We start from the raw sequence: 24,470 nt of genomic DNA, 5'->3' as shown, positions 1-24,470 counted from the left end.
TAGATTCTAGAAGTAAAAAAATTGGTTGCAATGTTAACCTGGTCAATGCTTTCAAATAGTAAGGGGTCAACTTAAATCCTCATTAAACGTTTTCGGTTCGGAAGAGGTTTAACCTTATTTCGAAGGTAGTGTGAGTAGTGTGACTGACTTGTACTATATATGTAATATGCGTGGAATGCTATTATGTGCTAGACAAGCCTAGAAATTTGCCTTAACGTTGACATTTAGTGCCGCTTTGAAGTAGTAAACGGTCAGTTTGAAGTCCTAAGGGATCTTTTCAGCGTGACAGAGATTTAACTTTATTTTGAAGCTAGCCTACTGTGACTGACTTGTAGCATCCGTGTGCGTGGAATCCCTTTCGCTTTAGACGTGATAAATTATTCGGTGGTACGTGCTTAGTTAGACAAGCCTTCAAGAACTTAGCGCTGTTTAAAATAATAAGCGGTCACTTCACAGTCCTGAGGGGGGTTTATTGGCGCGGCAGCGATTTAAACTATTTCAGTGCACAGTGGCTGAATTATATTAGCCGTATTTTGCGTGCATCTATTTATCTAGCTTTCAGACGTGATAAATTAGCTTGTAGTTGGTGCTCGGTTAGACAAGCTTAGATCGTGTTCGCAGTTTCCTCTCGTTTCTATTCAAAATAGAAACGACTAGAAAGTGCAGCAAATGGGGGTGGATATATTCCGACGTAGTTAATGTCACTGCACACGTTGTCCTGGTAAACAATGTATTAATAGTGGTGTAAGCAGCTCTGCTTATAAAACGGTGTGGATAGACCTTGGAAGTGTAGACAGGTTTCGGGGCTGTTACGAAAGGCCAGTGGACACTGGACAGCAGCATAAACACTATTTCTGTTTAATTTTCTTGATCATTGGTTTTGCATTTTTTTAGCTTAAAGTATAGGGTGTTTTAAGCGACAGCACGGAAGTTATTTTTAGGGGTAAACGCATTACAATTCGCCACTTTACCTCATGTACCATATTTTAAAGAACGAAGTGTAAGGAATTAATTAGGCTTAGTAACAGTTTCTGCTTCGGGAAAGTATATTGGGCGGTTGTAACGGTGAAATTTTTTGCTCTTATGTTTTGTTCGCTTACAAAAAGTTTATTAAAGACACTTGGTCCGCAAAAGATTCGCTGCTATACTTACGCTCCATATTTAGATCACCGCGAACAGGCTGAAAAACGCTATGGTAGAACATACTTAAACAATATTATGACAAACATATGAATGTTGATCGGTAATTTTCGTCTACTCTAGAGCTTTCACCAGCCTATCTGGCGTCGAACGCAATATTTCCCCGGGGGACTAAGCGACTTTCTCTCATAAAATATCTCCATTTTCGGTTTCAATACATCGTCAAATTATTACACTGGTATTGAGAATAACCTTAAAAAAAGGAAATACCAATAAGCAATTAAGTTGAACGTATATGTAAGTAACGAGTGTTAGAAAAGATTAGACATTAGATGCTTTTACTTGTACTAAAAACAAGTGGCTTTAAAACAGTTTAAGGTGTCGGATATTTTTAAGCAAACGAAGCGAGATATTCTAAATTGAGTTTAAGGCCACTTTGGAGTTTATTACGTTTTATGACAAAACTCCGGCTTAAGTAATCTTCAGACCGTTCATCTAGCATGAAATCAAATTCAGTCATTTTATGATCGATTTTAAGAGAAAAGCGGTTTATTGTAATAAACATTAAAAAAATAGTTTTATATTGATAACTCAACGTTTCATTCATTCGTTACAGAAAATTATATATGGATAGCAACTATTCTTGTTGTACTGAAACTTAAAGAAGCACATAGAAAACCTACTGCTTAGTTTACGTTTTCCGCACAAAATACATCGACAACGGAGTAAGTTTCTGCCACAAAAATGGCAAAGCAACTAAAGGCGCTGACCAAAGGTGGATTGGGTTTGGGCGACTACGCCGGCACAGCAATCAACTCTGGAATCGCGCTGGCCACAGCAGGCCTTGAACAGCTAACAACAGTGGCCGTCTACCGATGCCCATGCGTACCACTCACACTACTACCAAACTGCACCTTCGAAAAAAGCAGGACAAACTGTCAATCCCAGCTGCTCAACTACAGCTACGGCCTTGCGTTCATAATTGCCCCGGCGATCGGTCTCTTTATTTTCGGACTCGCTAGCAACCCAAGGACATGGAAAACCTTGACTGGGGTTTACGAGAAGAGCGATCACCTCAGGAGAAGTTGTGGGCAGATTGTATGGACCCTAGGGGTAGTAGGGGGTCGTGCGCTTATTGCCCCCCTTACCTGGTGTATTATTGCGATGCTGGACGGCAAGTACTACGCTTGTGCAGTGACGGCAGTGCCCTACGATATCGTCGGGACGACGCCAACCTATAAGGATTGCGAAGTGGTGAGAATAATATAAACTTAAATATGTCTAGAATGGAAAACAGACATTCAGGATAACTGATATAGTTTTTTGATAGGTGACGGGTTCCACTCTGGGCACATGACTTAAAAGCTTAATCGGTATTGAAACCAATAGCCTTTTTCATAAAAGGTGGACTTTTTATAAAGATAGAAAGATATTTATAAAAGTGAAAGATTGGTTTCCCAAGATCAACTAAGTAAAGCATAAACTCGCCATATTAAAACGGGTATGCTTTTAGGGCAATTTTTTCATATTAAGTTACATTTAAATAAAATTTGGCCATACAGAAGTAAGTAAATTTTTAAAACCTTTAAAATAGGTAAAATTTAGTTTTAACATTTATTTATTTAAAACGATTACGGAATGGAATCCACCACAATATATAGGGTTAAATTACATACCATTTCAGTTTAAAGTTACTTCTGTATAAGCTTAATTTCTACGCCTCTTTACCTACGTGCTTAAGACAACATGTTTTTTCTTGACGAAAAGCTTTATGTTGTATCACTGTAACACACTCTACCAGATGTATTAAGATTACCTGCACCATTAAGGTGACCTGTACCAGTTCGGTTGCCTATATACCCCTTAGGGTGGCCCGTATACCCTATAAGGTTAACTCTACACCAATTTTTTAAAAGCTTTATATCTATGCAGGTAGCGAAAACGAAAGCCCCCTACACGTCGGACCAATACGACACAAACCGTAGCTTCTCTCAGTTGGTGGGTTGGGTCACTCTGGGAGGAGGTGTGGTCATAGGGATGGTCATCTACACTTACACCCAGTGTATATTCCCGCTCACCTACTACCACGCAAAGTACTTCAACTTCTACCGCGCATCAGAGGAAGCGGAGTTTGACGATGAGATGAAAAAGAAGGTTTGACTTTTATTGTGGCCTAAGCATGTCAAATTAAAAGTTAATTAAAGCAAGTCAAACTTAAAGTTTAAACCAGAGGAAATGAGAGGTTTTGGCGCTTGTTTAATGGAATTTGCATTTCACTATGTGATAACATTAAACATTTTTTTCAATCGAAAAAAAAAACGGCCTTTTCAGAATGTACTGAAAATGCTTAACCTAACCGACACTACACTCACGACTCACGTGTTTCGCAAGCCGACGCAAACAGGCCTACTTACTATAGTTGGACAAGTTTTGTGGCATTCGGATACAAGCGCAATCTGATAAACAGCTTATTATATCGGGCATACAGATTTAGAGGATGTTTCAATAAAAAGTACTACAATCATCCTTTAAACGTCGGAGATATATAACTAATCATGCAATTCCTCTTAAAGTTAAAATAAATGTTGCCCTAATATCCTGCAAAAATAACGTTTAGCGTTTCAATTTCTTCTTTTTTCCCTATTTGAGCTGTGTGGATAGGATAGGAGTAGAGGTTTACATGTGACTTTTCACTTTTAATGCCATAACATTTTTTAGATTTATAAAAGAGTAAATCAACTCGCGTTGTACAAATCTTGAAGTTGTGGGCATTGGTTCCTAAATTTAAAGAGTAAAATTTAATGTAAAATTAAAAAAACAAACAATTAAAACAAAGTAAAACTCATAGGGTAAAGCGGGCGAAACGATGGTTGGGCTTCTGTGTATTGAAGTGTCCATGTGGCTCGTATACCAGCTATTGCACCGGACGCACGCTTAGCACTATATCCAATAGAAACAGGATATTGGCTGTCACGATGTGACACATCATTAAAACTAAATAATAAAGTTGTGCTGAGGGAACAAATTTATTAATTAATTGTTTCTTTACATTCTATTTAAATGAAACGAAATTCAGCGGTTTATTTTTTCGGTTATAAATACGAAAATGCATAAAACGTGTTGTTACTATACAATATTTCAATTTTGTTCAGCTATTCGGACACTAGTGCGATATTGGGTTTAGGTTGTTCTAACTAAACGACCGAAATTATCTTTTAATTTCACTTTTTCAAACATTTAGCTTTATCATGAAAGCAACAAAATGACCACAATTAAAGAAAATAATCTCTTTAGAAATTTGCCATTAGACGTTAAAGTCCTAATTATTAATATTGTGAAACAGTTTTCATATTGGGAGTTGCAATAAAAACATACAACAGCCCATTTCAGTAACATAACATTGTACGCGTCTAGACGAGAGTAATTCTTGTTTAAAATTCCCAATTTATCATATGCTTTTCGAAATAGCAAACAATGGGAGCGACCCTATTACTATACACTACAGTTTCTAGTGGCGTCATAAAATTAACTTCGCACGACTTAACGCCACCAGCATCATACTCTCTTCCCTTGTTTAGAAATGGTAATAATTAACTCAACATAAAAGTTCTTTATGTCTTTTTAAAATGTTTAATACCTAGAAACTCAACAAAAACAAGCGTTTTAAGGTAAAAACAAAATATGGTTCGTAAGATTCCAAAATATTTAGCTCGATTTCGCAACTTTTTGCAGTATTAAACCATCTTACCTTATTTATCTTCAGGCGCAGAAAGACGCTGAGAATAACGTTCTCAAGTTCATGGAGAAGCCGCGCCAGAAGTCAGAGTGGGACAAGATCTCGACTGTGTACGAGTTCCACAGGGACAAGCGCAACCTGGCTCTCTACTCCAACCTCGACGAGTGGGTGAAAAGAACGAAGAGCGAGGAGGAGCGGCTCCTCCTCCTGGAGGAAGAGGCGATGACGGAGGCGGAGGAGCTTGGGAAGAGTGATGAGGAAGATGGGATGGCTGGGGACTTGGGTAACAGGAGCCGCGCTGTGCTGGATGTCTGACATGTCTGACATAAGTGTGAAAAGGTTGCCGTATCCCAGTGTTTCTGGTAAAGATGTATCGATACACCACACAAAGTGCGCGCTGTGCTGGATGACTGACATGTACAGCCAATGTAGTTCTGGAAGGTTTTTGGTTATCCCAATGTATTTACTCATGGGTTGTCGCTACTTCACCAGGGCTGCTGAGTCGGTTAAAAATAAAGCCGAGTCCCGAGTCCGACTCCGCCCAAATATACCATCCACCACTTTATGTAACCAAATACAGTAGATATTCAGTAAACAAAAAAGTACGATTTCGACTCCGCAGTCCTGCTTAACACAACCCAATGTGCAATGTATTGCGGGAAGGGCTTTGGTTATCCCAATGTATTTATTTATGGGTTGTTTGTACAAGTATACATTGCACAAAGTCAAAGAGACGTGCTCATAACATTTATCAGTGTTTCCAGCAAAAGGTTTATCGTTTTACGTCAAAGAATCCTGGCCGTTTCATAACCCGGAATGTACAGCCAATGTAGTTCTGGTCTTTGGTTATTGCAATGTATTTACTTCTGGCTAGGTTGTCGCTATTGGCGATAGGGGAATTCCCTAAGTTGAAAATTCAGGACCCCCTTTTTGATTTTCTGGTTACGCCCCTGGTTGCCCCCCCTGGAAAATTTTCTGCGGGCGCCCCTGGTTGTCGCTACTTTGCACAATGTCAAAGAGACGCAGTCACATAAAGTGTGAAATGGTTGCCATATACCAGTGTTTTCAGTAAAGGCTTTATCTTTACATGTTACAAGTTCACTGCATAAAGCCTGAGAAGCCTGGCCGTTTCATAACCCGGTATGTCGCTTGACTTCGATGATTGGGGCTTTGGTTATCCCAATGTATTTAGTTATGGGTTATCGCTAACTGCTATCACGATGTCGAAATTGCGTAGAAAATTGGTTTCGTTGAGTTTTGTAAAGGGGTATTGATATACATTAAATGTCTATTGCAAAACAAGTAAAAGATGTTTGGACATTTAACAAATAAAGCTTGCTTAAACAAATCAAACAGATAGTACTCCGACTTGTTTGAAGCACGGTCATTATAGACCTGATACGTCATTATAGACAGTTTGGTGATTCCAAACCAGGCGATGATTTAAAGCTACAAATTGAAACGCAGTGCCAACAGGAAGCAAATTCATAACATACAACAGCATAATCGAAGTTTTTTGGATGTTTTAGTAACGTTAACTACATAAAGTCAAAGAAGCCTGGCCGTTTCATAATTTGACGTGTACAATCAATGTCACTCGACATGCCAAAGCATTTGGTTAATTTTACCACTTTAATATTGATGATCAAATGCTACAGATCGCATCCGGATGCACAAAGGTAGCAAATGCATTCTCAAAACAGCGTAAGCCGAAGAACTTTTACAAAGAGAGCTTGTTTCAATTTTATTCCTAGACTGTAAGTTTAACCTTTGTTTCACATGCCAATGCTGTGACTTATTTGTGAGAGATTACTCGTCTTTTACCAATCACACGTATGACACTAATTGCAATTAAGTCAATTAAAATGCCTTGTTTATAACACTAGTATAGCAACTGTTTTAACAAATTTATGCCGTAAGGATACCGGTTAGTATTTTAGAAGCCTTATTGTTCCAAACACATTAACATTCAATAAACACCGGTACCCATGTTGATAAATTTAAGTGTTTAGTGATGATACAAAGCTAGAAATCCAAGACAATAACTTCCGTTCCATCTGAAATTATATTTTCACTGCCAGTGAACGACGTTTACTGACTATATGTAACAATTGTTTGTATGCATTTTGTTATAAAAAATATTTATTGACCAGCTTTTTCAGTCTACAACAGGGGTTCTTAAACTGGGGTCCATGGACCCCCTGGGGGTCCATGAAGTAGTTTTATGGGGTCCATGAAGGCCTAGTTAAAAAAAATAGTGTATACTTCAAGTAATTATTTTTTAAAAGAAAACACTTTAATTAAAAATTAAACGGTTTTGGACTGAATGTATAGTTAGACTCCATTTAACTTTCACATTTTTCGGGCCGAAATAACAGAGTCATGAAGACTATTTTTTTTAGTGGCGCCAATTTATGACGTCATTTTGGAGCATTTCTTGTCTACCGGGGTCCATGCAAAGCAAAAATATTTTAGGGGTCCGCGGTAAAAAATGTTTAAGAACCCCTGGTCTACAAGTTTGGGTAAATTACGAAAACACAAGAACTGTCAGAGCTATCCAAAAATTTCACGCTTACTACTATAAAGAACATCACGCCATCCCCAAGAGTAGAAAACCTTTTTCATACTTTGTGTAATCGGTTGGTGATTGATATGGATTGCGGAAAATTCGATAATTTATTGATAATGACGGTTCAGATCACAGACGCACACATGTGTTAGAATATTAGAATAGTATATACTGCAGTTGTATTGTATAAATTATACATCTTTTTATACACTCTTTATATGCTGACAAAGTACTTAGCAATGCATTGTGTCTAAAGTATTCAACTTTACCAATACGACTTTAGAATGGCAGGATCACAGTAAATAACACGAGTATAAAGGGTTCGGTTTGTGTGTATCAATACTCACCTTCTAATGAGAGAATTCAATGTTATTAGGTATGCGTGGTGCTACTTGAGCCTTAGCTGCGTGTGCTTTGCCTGGTGGCATGGAATTCACTCAAACGAGAACATATGCGGGAATGTGTAATAAATAATGCATCGGCGAAAGTGCCAGTGTGTCACTTGGTGGTGTGTGGTTGTTACCAAAGATCGATAAAAAGCAAGGTGCTTGTGCACGTCATAAACAGTTTACGTCATAAGCACGTTATTACGTCATACACATTTGTGCACGTCATAACATTTGTGTTTAGGTAATAATGCAATGCGTTTGAATTCTCCTTATCAGAGTCAAGATTTAACGTTGCGTTTAGAGACATAGCCGTACTTTGTTTCAATAATTTTTTTTCCCTTAATACCATTATATTATCTGCTGTTTATTTTAGTAAAATATATAATTGTTAAATTGGTGTCATATCCCAAACAACTGTCATAACACTCCAAATAGAAATTATACGTTGATGAGGCAACTGATAATGTAAAAAAAAATAGATATTTGTAACATAGTTTATTGTGAAGTGAAGCGTTTTTGTTTTTTTGCGTAAAGCCCTTAGCATACTTCATGTGAAAGTCTTAAATATTTTATTTCACGTTTTTAATTTTGTGGTAAGTGTCAATTTTTTCGCCGTGAAAAAACAGCAACGCCAAGAAGTCAGTGCAAATTTGAACACATATCCAACAACGGCCGGATACCATGAACATACAAACGGACCTAAACACCATATCGGAAAATCGGAATTCAATACACACAACTCTCTGTTACACGCTATAAGTTTGCGTTGGTCGGTGTTTCCGAACGACAAATTATACTCAAATGTAAAATCCGTTTTCGGGCACAGTTTTTGAATGTCGTTTCATTGAAAGCAGTTACTACCATCGTCTGAAACATAAAATACTGAAACAAAGCTATAAATCCAACTTCCTAGCAGTAAGGCATTTTAGGAGGCGTTTTTTTCCAAAAACATAAGACGATTTACCAAGTGTTATCGCACAACAATTATATACCTAGTTCGACTTTTCACTTCTTTAAAAATAAAGTTTTCATAACGAAACCAATTTAAGTCTATTGACAAATGCTTATTTTCGGATTTTTAGGTAACGATTAAAATTTTTGTTCTGAAAGTGCAAAAGGTGAGTTACCTTGTGTTTAAAAATGAAAATTAATTCCTAACTTAAAAAAAACTTTGTAATGAAATTCAGGAATGTTCTAGCTTTTTGTTTATTGTCTGCAATAATAAAACTAATGCAGAAGGTTAGTTCTCATTTCCAATTAGGTAATGTAAAACCAACATTAAGTTTAAGCAGTAACATTTAAAGTAGAGCAAATTAAAGTAAAGTAGAATATTGAAGCTAACTTTACGTCGCAATGATGTTTTATAAATGGGTTGAATGATATAATTAAACAAATACTTTTTACAAGTAGTAAATCGTAATCTTTAGGACTTTGTATTAGGCTGGTTTACCAACAAAATCATTGCTTTCTACAGATTTTGCAAAATGAACTACATTCAAGCCAACCTTATCAGGAGTTATTAAATTACTCGAATGAATGAATGTAAAATGAATATGAATCGAGATAAGTCTATCTTCAGTAAAAGCCCTGGTTTAAGTTCCCGTTTCCTAAAACGACAGAAGGCCTCATAATACGAGAATCGGAGTTGCTTCCGGATCTTGCTTGGTTCATCTCCATATTCTCTTTCATCTTTGAAAAATACTTTTTACGCTGTTTGTTCAAACGACAGTTGCTCACAAGAGTTCCGATCAGAGCACAGACTACAAAGAATAAGACAAAATAGTTATCACGAGTAAAAACCTAATCATCTATTAACATACAGTGTTGAAAGCAAGCCGGCGTTCCACTAAAACGGAACGGCGTTTCGGTAAACACATTTTGAGGTACGTCATACCGGTACAAAAATGTTCTTTATTTTACCAGGCCATCCCACCATTTCCTTCAATATAATAAAAATAGAATTTCAGGTGCACATTTTTGCACTACATTGAGCGATACTCTCAGTTGTCCTTTGGCTACTTGTTTAAAAGGTCCCGATGTGACGCAATTTTGTGACGTCATGTATTTTAAAATGTTTTTGTGCTGCATGAAAAAAAAATTATCGCCTAGGTAAGAAATTTATTCTACTTTCACCTCTGTTTACATGCCTGTGTCAAGTTGCATTTAGGCCTTTTCTGGAATCGTGAAGGTCAAATACGACAACCAATGTGTCAATCTCAGATCGACCTTTCTGGTTGTGCAAAATTTTGAGTTCAAATCATATCAAGCGGTGAATTTTCTATAGCTTTGTTTCTTGTAAACATTGGCTGATTATAACCAAGGGTGTGAGATACTTGACACTGTATAGGCCAAAACTTACTGTAGCGCTATTTCGTTACCGCCGGTATATGCTTATTATTTTTGTTTACCATTGTAAGGTAAAATTGCTGTGTTGGATTGCAAATCATGGTTGAAATTATTATATTAATTTGGTATAATTGTCCGATAAAGCCCCATAGTATCGGAAAAATGCCGATACTACAACTTGGCATCCGGTATCGGTTCCGATCCGATATTATCGGACGAGTACCGATACTACCACTTGGTATCGAGTATCTGCTCCGATATGATATTTTGATTTTCCATCAAACAATGCACTACAAAATAGAAAACACTGAATACAGCCACCTCCCTTATATCAAATAAGCCTATGCAACTTCCACCTAAATCATAATTTGTGTTTTGCACACTTTTGCTCACACTTAGTTTCCACTAAAGTAGTAAAGTTGCTTGAAATTTTACTATTTTTTGATATATATACCGCTTTAAGTGGCCACAAACTGTTTTGGTGCTCGTTCGAATGGTGTTTTGTAGTGATGCAGGCACAAAAGGTTATAACTTTGTAGTTTTTTAGACAGATCTATACTGGCCAGGTACACTTTGAACGGATCTGTAATGTAGCTTCAAAAATTTTTATTAAGATGATGTCGATTTACTCCTTTCAGGTTCTGGCATTCATCTATTTGGTTTTGACATTCGATTTCAAGATCTACTGATCTTTTATTTCAAGATCTACAGTTCACAAATTTTAAAACTTAGAAAAATCTATCCTTACCGAGAACGATGTTGTAAACTAAAAATTACTGATATCTTGTAGTTCAATTTTACAAACATTTTGGAAAGAATCAAAACATTGCTAAACCGAAATCAGTTAGATTTGTCGGCTAGACTAATTTTAAAATTTGTAAAACTGTTCTTACCGAGAACGATGCAAACGGCTGAAACTATTAGGGTTATAAGTTGAAAAATCCATAGCTGCTCTTCCAGTTCTATAAATATAACACAAAATGATCAGGTGTGGGCTACAAAACAGATGTTTTTCTAACAATTATCAGATAACGTAATATTGCACCATCTTAAATCGTGAACAGTAGTAATGCAGCGAAATTTAATTCTACGTCGCATACAATGTGTCGGGCAAATAGGGTCAACCTATATAAAATTTGAAAAACGACGAAAAAAGCCATTTGTAAAATAGCTACGATTTACGTCTCTTTAAGAACGTCTTGCAAGGATAAGAAACGTTGTCTGCTGATTTATGTTGGAATATTTAAGGATGAGATAAAAGTCTAAATTTACCTTCTAGCTGCGGTAAAATTGTGTCATCGTCTACGGGTTTGGGGGTTTCGGCTGTCGTTGTTTTTACTGTTGTTGTTGTTGTTGTACTTTTTGTAGTAGGTTCTGTTGTTGTCACAGTTGTTGTTGCTGCTACTGTAGTTATATAAGGTTCGATAAATACGTTCATCATTGCAATGTTGGAGGTAGGACTGGATTGGTGATCGTCATCGTATGCTCGTAATGCAAACCAGATGCTAGAACAACAAGGTGGTGTCATTTTATAACATTAATATATTTAAACACCGGGAGTCTTCACAAAGGCCAAACAAAATCCATTGATATTTGATTAACTATAAGGAAATAGTTATTGTCAGATAAACTTAGCTTGAGGTGAGGTTCGAACTCACGACCTCGGCTATACCGGGACCATAGAAGTTTAACTAAGAAACCCAAACCACCCAGCAGAATAATTGGAGGTAGTATATAGTAAGGCCTAGAATGAATATCAAAACCCATACAGCAGTACGCATCATATTGTAATTATATTTTAAATTAATCTTACAATATTGGCTGGAGATTACAGTTAGACGGATATTGCAGTATATAAACTTACTAAATATGTCTATTCGAACCGTTTAGAACAGTGGTTCTTAAACTGGGGTCGCGAAAATTATCTGTATTAATTATGACTAAACTTTATGGTGATGATTGAATTGACAACATCGAGTTATCACACATTAGTTTTTTCTGTCGTTTAGAATATTCCTGTTGATTTTAAGGTTAGTATTTTCGTTTTGTGAGGAAATGATTCCACAAAAACTTTATGCTAACGCATTAATCACGTGATTAAGTTACCCGCTCTGATCGGCCATTCTAGAAAAACATGGTGTGTGCCGCACGGACGCATGCGATTAAAAACGATAGCCTATTTGTTAATACCAAAATTTGTACTGTTTAATAAATAGCTCGAATATTCACAGAGAAAGTGCTAATACTGTTAATTGTTTGAAAATACTGTTCATTGTTACGTCAAACACTACCAGGTTTATGACTTTTTAATCATTTTGTTTTCGCTTTTGTAGAGTTTTTGCGTGTTTCAGATTTAACATTTTTTTGAAAAATTATGTTTTCGGCTTGTTTTCCCATTATGTGTCACATAAAAATCAGTTTCCTAAGTTTACAAAACAATTGGACAAGATTTAGGGGCTCCGCAGACACTCCAAAATTACAACACTAAAATTGCTAAAATCTGGGACTTCCCCTAACACGATATTGTACGTTTTTTCTTTAAAAACACAGAAACCTTGTAATTTGTATATTAAACAATGGCAAGAAAGCATCACTAATCCATTTTCCAGTTTTATGTAACTTAAAATGTATTCTTAAAGCCCCCAAAATCCATACTCACCCCATTTTTAAAGATTTTTGAGTGTCTTTAAGGATCTGGAATTGGCAAAACTGAAACCGCGGTAAATTTGTCAGAAATTCCGCGTTTTAAAATATGGCAACCCTAGGTTGGGCTGGGTTATAAACAGTTAGGCTGGGTTAAAAACATCCTTTGCATTAATGTAACTTACCTAGAAATAAGTTGCTGTTCTGCTTAACGTTTTTTGATTTTGAAACAAGGTGGGGCGCGAGTTTGGTTAAAATTGTAAAGAGGGGCGTGTCTAAAAAAGTTTAAGAACCACTGGTTTAGAAAAATGCTATCAACACTTCTATTTGAGCTTTAGTGGCATTTCACCAAAATTTTGCAGATATTTATATGATAAACGAAAAAGCAATAAATTGTATAATAATTTATTTCATAATCAATTCACCTGATAGCGTCCTGGTCAGGAACTTTAACCAATGAAACCACTAGGTTTTCCTCGATTCCAGCTTCTGTAGGATTGTGAATATCTCCTTCAATCAACATGTCTTTGGTCACAAGGATGCCGGATTCAAAGTAATCTGACAACTGCTTCGCTCCATCGTAGCTGTAACGGATCTGGTAGACTTCGGCTGCCGATACAATATTAATAAATATAGTAAGGCAAGGTTTAAATAGAATGAAAACAATATGCTACACAAAAGTTAAAGAAGATAAATAAACATTTTTGCCGGAGCTATCACAACAAAAATTGTTGCTTAAAAAGTTTTACAAACCTTCAAGTTTTTAGGAGTGGGTCATTATCACTTTTATCTTTTTTCAAAGTTATCAGGTTTATTTTATGCCATTCACGTAGGTTTAGTTGTTTATAGGCCATAAGCCAAATTGTGTGAAAATTGCAAAGTATTTTACCTGTCCCAACATCGTAATCGTCTCCTGGAGCGGAAAATGTGAGTCTGACTCCTCTTGAAAGATCAGTGACGTCAAGTTGCTTGGCAACGAGATCAATCACTTTTCCTGGAGGAAGGACATCCACAGAAGGATCAACCACAGCTCTGAGTAGGAAAAATATTAGGAGAAAAAATAACATTATAGCATCAAGTTAGAAAAAACAATTTTGTTTCATTGTCTTTAAACTAAAATAATCGACCATAGCTCTGGGTGGATATATTCGCAGAAAAAAATCAATTGAGACATAAAGTTACTGAAAAGCAGAGTTTTTAAACAGCCCTAAACTAGAAGAATCAACCATAGATCTGAGTGGAAATATCAACAGAAATCTCCATAAAGGCATATCGTTAGGTTTTTGTGCAACAAAAACTGCTTAGATCGAAATGTTTCAAAAATAGAAAAGGACTATGCAATTTTTTCTAATACACTTCTTACGAAACGCACACTGCATCTACAAGATCAAATGTGGTTGACAAAAGAGATTGAAAGAAGTAAAAAGAAAATGAAAAAAGTTTACACTATATGTAAAATTAGTTTAACGCTTAGATTGTCTATTAATAGAGCACAGTTAAATTAAAAAATATACATGTTTAGCACAGCTCAGGTTGACAAACTCTGTTGAGATCTAAATGTCTTAAATAGATGAAGAATCAACCCCATGTCTTTATATGTGGGCGTTCCATGAAAAGGAAAACAAACAGCAACAACATCACAAGCCTAAAAGAAAAGGTTAGCAAGAACCGAAATACAAATAAACACAGAATTTTACTCTGTGAAATATATAATAATTGCATAACCATATCAATAGAGGACAGTAAGATATAATTAAACCGTCATAGGACATATGTAGGTTAAAGGACATGACGAAAAAGCCAAAAAGGATAAAAAAATCTGTTCCCAAATTACCGATAGATCCAACCTGTTTCGATACCAAATCACTACTATGCTGAAAAAAGCAGATATTTTGTTTAGGAATTTGGTTAAAATTTGCTTTAGATGTGAAAGTTGTAAACATTATACAGTTAAAAAATCAGTCTCAATCGTCTCACCCCTCATATGAGAATCCTCCTGGTGAAACGACCCTCGTGAAAGGATCAAGGTCTGATGTGCTCACCCCATTCTCACCACTGTTAAGACCAGGTAAAGTAGGTCCCTTTGGGTTCACTTCAAGTGTACCTGTGGAAATATTTATAAAGATTTTTCTGTAAACGTAGATGTGGTTTATCTGTATTGATTTAAATTGATATAAATATATGTATATTTTTATGTAAATATCTCTAGGCTACTATGTTTTTCTGTAAAATAAGTATACTTTAAACACATGGAGGGTTTGTTCCGCAAATGAGAGTGAAATGCATTTTAACATAGACAAGAAGTTTCTTCGAAAAATGTTTTACGTTTACTAAGTGGTAAAAGTTTTAATGAGTATTTATGTGGCTATTTTCAGTAAACGTTTTTACCATCAACACGCATCCGTAAAGCCAGAGAACTTAAGTTTTTATAAATGTCAGTGTGTGCTGTCAGTTATTACTCCTTCAAATAATGAAATAACTCACCATTGCTGTTTATGTAGCCAGGATTATAAGCTGCAGATGATTTCTTATGTTTGTGATTCGATAACACGGTTTGGTTACCGATACCTGTGACTTTGACCTAAGGCGAGAATACCAAATGTAGTTGAATAAGTAAGTGTGAAAATTGGATAATAAAGGCAGGAACTTGTAGTTAGACATACAATGAATATCAAATCCCATACAGAAGTACGTGTCATATTGTAATTATCTTTTAAATTAGCACTTTGCGAACGTTTGAATAAATCTTTAGATAATGATTTGAAGTTATAGTTAGACGTAGAATGAATATCAAAGCCTATAATCTAAAGAAGTAATGTAGGTTGCAGGTTAGTAGTTGGAGATGACGATTTATACAAAAAGTTCAATATTAAAACTTTAATATAACGTTTTCCTATTCATTCTATTTGTTTTACAATTCGTTAGCAAAAAGTATGTTTGAAACACGTTAACGCCTGAAAACGTTTAAAAGAATTTGGAAAATGCCAACCACATACAATAAATCTTTACACTACGATGTAACAGACCAATAGTCATATATATATTTATTTCTATCTGAGTATCTTAAAAAGCCGCCAATTTTAATCACGTCGAGGTAAGCCAAACAGCATTAGCATCACTGTAATATGTATGAAAACATACAATGAATAGAACAAAAGTAAGTTTTATTCTTCTCACCTGAACAGCGTATCTTCCAGTTTGAAAGAATGTTGTGAAGTATCGGGAATAGACTCCGTCGTCTTTTCTCACGTCAGGTGCTACGTTAAAACGATAGAAATTAACGAGTTAAAAAAATGAATATATTCGGATTGTTTACGGTACCGGCGTTATGTGATGACGTATAAGTTAAAACGTCATGAAACAAACACAACCTTTCAACTTTTTAAACATGTTCGCTCCTCTTTAGTTTAAAATTTTTGACTAAATGTCGTGTTCATTGATGCTTGCAAACACGATAAACGTACAACATATACATATGTTGGTTGAGCACCTAGTTGTTTCGTAATCTAACGTACTTTATTTTTCTGTATTTTGAAAACTCTAATAGATTTCTATTAATCTCTTGTTAAACTTACCTGCGCCTGTATCGAAAAGTTTCAGTTCGGTTTTAGTTCCATTCGGCAAAGTTATTGTCGCAACCACATCAGCTCCTAGTACAGGTGTATGGCCCTGTGTTACCTGCGTTGTACAAAACTTCGGTAATATGTATATAACACTTCGTGTGATTTTTTTACCACCTTTCCTTTTACCACCAGCTGTGGTGAGACTAGCCTGATTTGAGGAGTTCTCTTTTTAACTTAGCGCACAAAATATGGAAAAAACGTGCGTTTCGAATGACAGACAGTACCCGACTAACACAACAACCCCATTAATATTTAGACAAAGAATTTAAAAAAAAATAAGGTACAATCATTCTTTTAACATTCCAATTTAAAAAAATTAATAAATGTGAGCAGATTGTCGCAGAAAAAGAAATCTAATGCTTAGGGTAAAATATTTATAATTAAATTGATACTTGAAACCCTTGGAATTTCTTTACTAACACTATAAGGATTGCAGATAATTCAAATTGAGAAATAACTGATTTAAATTTCAACGTTGCTTGATATTTGTCTTTTTCAAAACTAAAATCAGTACCTGAAAACAAGCGGCACTGTTGACCAATTGTATTTCGACTGACGAGGTTTTGCACAACCGTACTTCATCAGGTATATGATAAAAAATCAATAAATACAATTTGTTAACAGTGACACTTTTTTCAGTTAGTGATTTGGAATACAGATAAATAAATTTATCTGGTGCGTGAGTAGCAAAGGTGCTGCACGTTTGTACAGTGACGCACATTTGAGCGGAAGTTCACCAATGTGGACACATTAATCACCAAGTAGGTCGCTATGTACACGCAACCCAAGTTCGGTGAAGTGATTTACAGCATCAGCAAGCAAGGAAACGTCTTTCGGGGTGTCAAAGTGAAACATATGGGACTTTTGAAGTTAAATAAAGTAGGGATTTACGAGTTTGAACAACACCGGGGAGAGATGTTTTGACTCGCTTAGATCAGTTTCGCTGCAACACGCAGGCAACCAGTAACCTTTTAAAATGCAAGTCAAAAACTTATGTGACTAAAATAACATACGGTTTTAAATTTTTTTTTTAATTTTTGTTTTTTTTGGTTCTTTCAAAACACATAACTTAAGCTGGACATAAAATAAATTCAAAGACTAATCAAATGCTTTTGAAAAAAGCATAGGGTTTTAAACTTTTTAAATGCCATAATCATTTCGAAACAAAGTCAAGTTTAGAAAATAAATCAAGTTTAGAAAATAAAAGTTTACGGTCATTTTAATCTTTTTAAATATAGCATAGCGCTTTTTGAAAGAACAATTATACAACAAATAGAAATCTATAATTACACCAATCTTAACCGTGAAAAAACACATTCGGTCATTACATACCTTTCCATAAACAACGATGGGCTCCAGATTTTTCGCGTCAATTTTCGACATTTCGGATTCAACAACAATCGGTTTGACGTCACGATATGACGCCATTGACGTCACTATGACGTCAACTTTTTGAGAATAAGTGTGAGTGGCGTAAATCTGGAATTGCCAACTGCCGACCTGAAAAAGTTAAAGCAAAAAATAAAAGTCACTGCGTTAGTTCATTTATGTAAGTTGGATATGGAAAAATATTACAAAGACATTAGTATTTGGTTATTATTCTAATTGCTAGCAAAGGTGTATACCTTTGCAATTCCCTCTATTGTAAACGTCATCAACCTTAAATTTGAGTCGACATGAGCCATTATATCGCAATGTTCACTTGCTTCTGAGCAATACATCGATCCGTCAGGTTCAGACAACGTAATGTAAGGAGGATCGCCTTGTGACCAAGTGAAGGTAAACACAGTGTTGTTGCCAATCGTTGAATCGATATAAACGGTGTTTACTGCTGTTGTGGAGTTTGTGGCAGCAAGTAAATTGATATCTTTGGTTTCAATGAAGGTGGATGGAAGAACAAAGGAAATGCTGTACAACTGCAAAACAAACGCTATTTTGAAGCGCTGATTTTGTGAAAGTACACTTTACAGTAATACAACATCTATATGTATGTATCCGTAGTCAAAAAGTATTCCCAGGTTAAAATTTCCCTAATTAAAAAAATTATAGAATACAATTATAACGCTATTTGTATTTAAATTCACCTGAAAAACCTCATTGTAGACATCCCCATCTCCTGTATTTGCCAAATTTTTGAAGCTTTCTATAAGAGATATGAGATCAAGATCTTCATTGTAGAACCAATCTCCGCCGCTGTCTTCACTTAAATTCTGTAGAGCCTGATTAGCCCCGATGTTGCTTTGACCGCCAAAGAATATCGTTCCAACAATTATTTCCTACACATTACAACAAAAACAATGAGCAATCGTATCAACTCGTTGGCCAATAGTTTCAAGAGTTTATATTGTCATGCATTGTTTAGAAACCTTAGCAAGTACTTCGTCCGCTGTATCAGCAACCATTGGATAACCAGGTCCTTCTTGTCCATCAGATAACACAATCAAATTACCGCCAGCCACCGTCCCACCCTGCTCCAGCACCTAATTGCACAGTAAAGTCTTTAAACAAACCAATATAATAAAGAGATACGCTATAAGATCAAAAATAACACAGAAATTTAGTCAGTTGTTCTTACCAATAGGAACTGGTTAATAACACATATTTACCTATAACTATGAGAGAGGGAAAATGTCATTTATTTTTGGCTGACCAAATTAACGTTGCTAGCTTTAAATTTACCTGTATTCCGTTTCTAATTCCGCACCCAATACAAGTTCCACCACCAGAAACCATGCCACTGATGATATTTACGAGTGTATCCCGGTTGTTATCAATTAAAACCAGGTTAATGTGGGTTTGCGCACCGCTGTTAAACTCCACGATTCCAACTTTTGTTCCGTCGGGAAGAAACTGGGTAACGAATAAACTCGCAGCAGTTTTCATTTCGTCGAGTCTCGTAGGAATCTAAACGTGTAAATTACAGCAATAAATTTCAACAGTAAATTAATGACGAAATATGTTTTTGAGCTATGTTCGGAAACATCGGTAAAAATTAAGGCGTAGCACTTACTCCAGAACCCATGCTTCCTGAAGTGTCAAGGACAAGAACAAAGTTGGTATATTCCACAGCTCTAACCACGTTTATGTTTGTGGCTGGAGGTTGTAGGTTAGGACTTGGTTGGTTCGCTCCACCAGCGAAGTCAGGAGACTTCATAATGACAGCCCAAGTGCTCTTGCGCTCGCAAAGTCGGTTGTGTTCGTTCGGTGCTTCACTGTTGTGGCCGTTGTCGTCTGATGAGTCGTCGCAGAAGTGGATTACCTGCAGAAGTACTCATGTGTTTTACCACTGGGTCATTCAATACACATGAACATATGTGCCAATCTACACTTTCTAAAAGTTTTGAACGATTATGCTCTCATAATTCGAACGCAATGCCGTATATTATAAAAATTATAGCTGGACTGTATCTTTTTGAGAAGAATATTGCGGGTACTCACTAGCCTTTGAAAACACATTGGCCCAATTGAGTTGCTTTAATACGCTTCAATATGAAATGGTTGGACATGAAAGATGTTTTTTTTAATTTTTTATCTAAACCAGAGCTGTGGACCCGGGACTTGACGGAGTTAGGTTGTTTGGCTAGAGTCGGGCTCGGGACTCGGGACTCGAGTAAGACTGCTTGAGTCCTTTATCCGATGTGCGCTTACGCAGTAGCCAGTTCGGATCTGATAAGGCGGCACATTGTAAATCGTCGAAAGCTGGAATAGCACAAGGTGGAATATTTTCCACTACCAGTACTAACGTTGGTGGGTGAGTTACATTGCACTTTCATAGGTTTATTGATTATCTCCCTCTATATTGGTTATTGAGAAGGGTGGGATACATGGCTATTGTTTATAAAGTCAAAGCACGGCCTATGGACTTGGGACTCGACGGAGTCTGTAAAATTTTAAATGAAGTCGGACTTGGGTTATTTTAAGCCTTGATCTAAACTTGAACTTACATCATCAAGGAAATGGTGCGATATGAGTGAAGAGCTGACAGTTTGGTGGTTGTGGGGATAAAACACACAAGCACTTTCTGGTAAGCCCGTTATTTGCTTGTTGCATTGCTTTGCTACTCCATTTTCAACAACAAGCGCCTCCCCGGTTAAACCAATTGGACACCTTGAAAAAAAAAGCCGGTATATTCCATTTATAGGAATGTCAAATGATGTAGGATTTTACCACATTCGAAATACTATAAGAAACAGAAACTTGGCTTATTTAAAATTACAAAAAAACAAAACACCTCGTCGCTTGTATAGCTTGGTTGCTGTCATAGTAAAACGGTTCTTCTTCTGATGTTTCATCGTAAACTCCCCAACGAAGATGTGCCCACTCGTGGACAAATACCTTGCCTATAACAAAGAGAAACTCGAGTTAAATATCTCTACTTACGTCATGCAACGAAAAAAAAATATATATATAGCAAACAAAATATAGTTAAGTTGAAAAGTATAGAGTTATACAGTAAAGTTGTTATAACAGTTATACTTTAAATGACGTATTTGTTTATCATGAACAACAGTTTAAACAGTTCACCCACCAATGTATTTGTGTTTAATTTCTCACCTCTGGGTCCAAAGTCGTTTATAAAACTGTCATCTTTGAGATATTGTGGAGTAAGATGAATGTAACTTCCAGGATCGCCACACTCACCATACTGTTCCGTGTAAGGGGTTTCACCGTATTGATCACTGGCCTTAGCTATTATCACATCGGCCTGCAGTGAATGTTTTGTAAGTACTGTAAATTAATTTGTCAAACGACACATTTTTTAAACATTTTTTCATTCACGCAAACGTTTCAGTTTACACCAAAAAACTTTAAGCATAGCCATGCTTTATTTGCTACAGTGAACATAAAACTAAACTACGGATTTAAAAAAAATTATAGTAGAAAAACAAATATCCCTTTTTTGGAAAAACTTAAAAAACCCTTGTGTTACGTTGTCGTAAACTTGTCCTCGTGGATATCCGTAGTTTCCGCTGTTCCATGTTTTAGGCACGAGTATTGTGACGTCACCAAAGTACGCCCTCTTGTGAGTGGCCACCCACAGTACGTCACTTGCGTTATGTACCATAGTCTGCATTACAAGGTATCTTAAAGGTTTATTGTTTATCACCCAAGTCCTTATACGTAGCACTATTTCGGAGGCGCTGTACACAGAACACCAGATAGGTGTTTCGAAGATTATCCGAAACAGTATAGATAATTCTGTATTGAAGTGTTTTTGATGAATAAAAAAAAACGTTTCCGCAATCTCATGTGCAATCATTAGTGTAAAAATCAAGCTTTATATTTCAAAATTTGTTTGCAACAATTTAATACTGAACATAAGCAAGCAAAGACGAATATTTTAATAAATCTTTTAATTTGCATAATAGTTGAACACTCTCAGACTATCTAATTCTTTCAACACAAAATTATCAATACAGTAATGGCCACTTTCACAAAATTACAAGCATATAAATTGCCTTTTTTAGGTTTGTATAGACTAGTTTTGGCAATTACAGAAGATTTAACAAAAAAATTATAAAGACTTTATTTAGAAAAACTATGCTAATAACCTTTTTTGGTAAACTCAATTTTGCACTTATGATCTATACCAACCATACCTTTATGGATTGAATAAGTTCCAGATCTTCTGGGACTTCCGGATTAATAGCGATCACTAATCCGGTGTAAGCGTTGTCGACCAAAGTAACTTCATCAAATAATGCCAAGCATGTTGAAACGTACATTAACAATAGTACAATGCACTTGATTTTGCCCTTCATTTTTAATTGCTTTGAAAATCTATCAAAGTACTCAGATATGCTAATTTATATACGCATGTAATAAAAATGCAAAATTAAGCTGTGTTTTGTTATACTCTCTTGCGTAGCGTTTTTGATTCTATTTTTTATATGGCGAATATCTCACTTATAGCAAAACATTCAGCAAAGTGTTGGAATCGTGGAAACGGCGACATCTTAGCTAGAAAAATATCCCCACGCAGTTGCCTGTCAACTTCTGCAGCATTATGTAGCGACTTGCTGCCTTTAATAAAGTTTCAGTTTGCAGAACAAAAATAGATAATGTCAGCACAAAATTCACTTTTGTTTTCATACTAAATGTTTGGCTGCTATGCTTTAAAGCCGTGTTACTTTTTCACGGCAAAGCTTTGGCGGCCCAACGTTCCTCCCTGTATTTTTTTAAGCAAACAAAAGGTGATTTACGATCTTTAATAATATTTGACTAAGCTTGCTCGTTATATTGCTTCCCTTATAATATGTACTTTGCCGAGATATATTAGCCAAGAGTACGCGATTGTATATTGGCCAAAGAGTACGCGTTCGTTCTAGAATTGTTTTTTTTGTTTTTTGACAAAGAAGTGTACATAAGTGGGAAATTTGCAAGGTGAATCTCACATAACTTAATGGAATAACACAATAATGAATACATATAAACTATAGTCTAATTTCTTTACCTAACTTAGAAGATAAATGATTCACATACATTTTACGCACTTCCTATCCTTATGACAAAACCTTATGGTTATTTTATTAATAAGTAAGTAGTATTATTGTAGCAATCACATCAGCTCTAAGAACAGGGGTATGGCCTTGTGTTACCTATGTTGTACAATGTTGTGGTTTAATATATAAAAAAAAGTTTTGCGAAAGTAAACATGTAGGCCTACGCATATTATGCGTTTAAAACAAACATATACCCGGATGTCTGACTGGATGCATACAAATTCAGCTTAACTCGGTTAACATTAGAATACTCGTTAGACAAAAATAAATCGGCATTACTATCAAGGCAGAATGAATATGGGTAAAAACTATTTTTTTTTAAGCCCTAACTTTATGCTTCAAGCCAGTGGTTCTTAAACTGGGTTCCATGGACCCCTTGGGGGTACGTGGACTAGTTTTTGGGGGTCCATGAAGGCCTAACTTAAATATAAATGTATATTTAAGCAATCTATTTTTCAAAAAAAGGCTATAGTTAAAAATGAATGTTTTCGCACTGAATATACTTAGACTTTATTTCATTTCACATTTTTTTGGACCGGAAAAAGTTCCTGAAGTCTGTTTGTATTATGACGTAAATTTATGACGTCATCTCTAAATATGTCTTGCCTACACTGATCGATGCGAGGCGGGAAAAAAATGTAGGGGTCCGCGGTAAAAAAAGTTTAAGAACCCCTGCTTTAAGCCAAAAGTGTTAAAGCGTCATTTATAAGTCGGCACTTTTTAGTTTCCGGTTCCATCAATGAGTAGTTCCATGAGAAACGAACCGTGCAGTGCGCTGAAAAACTGTTGTTGTTGTTGTTGTTATATTTTGAGCTGCTCTTATGCTATATCCTGGCCAGTTTATAGGAAGCAGACTACAAAGTAGACCTTTGCGGGGTTCCGCTTTCGTGTTTTATTATTAAAGCAAATTTAGTTTACCTTGGTGATGAAGAATTCATGCCAGTTCCGTTCGGGTATAACCCTCTTTGTCTTTGCCAGGGCCCTCAGGAAATGCTGCTACTTACTCGGGACATATAGAGCAAAATGTGCTGTAATGAAGCAACAGAGTTTATTTGGGTGATAGAATTGTTAACAAAGTGAGACTACATTGCCATGGTGAAATGTACGTTAAGCGTTTGCTTTCAATTCTGGTTGTTTATATAGTCATAAGTTGAATTTAAAAAAGCGACTCCGTAGAAAACACTATCGTTTTTTTTTCAGCACTGAAATTTAGATTGCATATTAAATCTTCTGCACAATATTATCTAGTATTTTTAAAGTTTTCCCTTTATTGAATTTATTTTCGGGTTATATGATCGCTGTATTCTTATTTTCTTTTGCTTAAGAGGGTTTCGCAAAGACAAGTGTGAGCAAGTTTAATAGGAGGGAAAACAAAAAATAGACAACGTCTCATTTAAATGATTGTTTAATGAATGTATAGTTTGTAGTTTGACCTAGCGTATATATCAAAGCCCATAAAGAAGTAGGAAGCATTTCATGAAGTTTTAAATAAACCTGAAGATACTGGCTGGAGCCTGGAAG

General features: G+C 35.9%; 2 protein-coding genes across 2 annotated transcripts; one reads left to right on the top strand and one right to left on the bottom strand.

Moving 5' to 3' along the window:
* The first annotated feature begins 1,781 nt into the window (after positions 1–1,781).
* On the top strand, positions 1,782–5,191 carry LOC146170362 (calcium homeostasis modulator protein 6-like). Its single transcript, XM_083388427.1, has 3 exons — positions 1,782–2,394; positions 3,073–3,294; positions 4,904–5,191. Exons 1-3 carry the CDS (start codon positions 1,885–1,887, stop codon positions 5,189–5,191), a joined length of 1,020 nt encoding a protein of 339 aa, XP_083244553.1. The 5' UTR covers positions 1,782–1,884.
* Positions 5,192–9,409: 4,218 nt separating this feature from the next.
* LOC146170361 (calcium-activated chloride channel regulator 1-like) lies at positions 9,410–22,208 on the bottom strand. Its single transcript, XM_083388415.1, has 20 exons — positions 22,047–22,208; positions 21,377–21,514; positions 21,001–21,151; positions 20,678–20,786; positions 20,391–20,553; positions 19,457–19,705; positions 19,126–19,350; positions 18,813–18,926; positions 18,531–18,722; positions 18,072–18,362; positions 17,779–17,946; positions 16,399–16,501; positions 16,001–16,080; positions 15,308–15,404; positions 14,801–14,927; positions 13,713–13,855; positions 13,249–13,432; positions 11,453–11,685; positions 11,074–11,142; positions 9,410–9,594 (listed from the first exon to the last, which is right to left on the bottom strand). The coding sequence occupies exons 1-20, from the start codon at positions 22,206–22,208 to the stop codon at positions 9,410–9,412; spliced, it is 3,183 nt and encodes a 1,060-aa protein (XP_083244541.1).
* Positions 22,209–24,470: the final 2,262 nt, after the last annotated feature.

Source organism: Ascidiella aspersa, chromosome 1 (assembly GCF_963924565.1).
Source record: "Ascidiella aspersa chromosome 1, kaAscAspe10.2, whole genome shotgun sequence".
Classification (NCBI taxonomy): Eukaryota; Metazoa; Chordata; class Ascidiacea; order Phlebobranchia; family Ascidiidae; genus Ascidiella; species Ascidiella aspersa.
The sequence above is the reverse complement of the archived record's forward strand: the minus strand, read 5'-3'. Positions and strand labels throughout refer to the sequence as shown.

What these genes read in the sequence shown, in the direction of transcription:
- LOC146170361 (XM_083388415.1), bottom strand. Translation starts at nt 22,208, where the DNA reads ATGAAGGGCAAAATCAAGTGCATTGTACTATTGTTAATGTACGTTTCA. An exon ending in TCTACAATGAGGTTTTTCAG is followed by an intron (nt 18,363 to 18,530) that starts GTGAATTTAAAT and finishes TTTGTTTTGCAG; the next exon opens with TTGTACAGCATTTCCTTTGT. An exon ending in GGAGGATTCTCATATGAGGG is followed by an intron (nt 13,856 to 14,800) that starts GTGAGACGATTG and finishes TTTCCTACTCAG; the next exon opens with AGCTGTGGTTGATCCTTCTG.
- LOC146170362 (XM_083388427.1), top strand. Translation starts at nt 1,885, where the DNA reads ATGGCAAAGCAACTAAAGGCGCTGACCAAAGGTGGATTGGGTTTGGGC. An exon ending in CCTATAAGGATTGCGAAGTG is followed by an intron (nt 2,395 to 3,072) that starts GTGAGAATAATA and finishes ATATCTATGCAG; the next exon opens with GTAGCGAAAACGAAAGCCCC. An exon ending in ACGATGAGATGAAAAAGAAG is followed by an intron (nt 3,295 to 4,903) that starts GTTTGACTTTTA and finishes ATTTATCTTCAG; the next exon opens with GCGCAGAAAGACGCTGAGAA.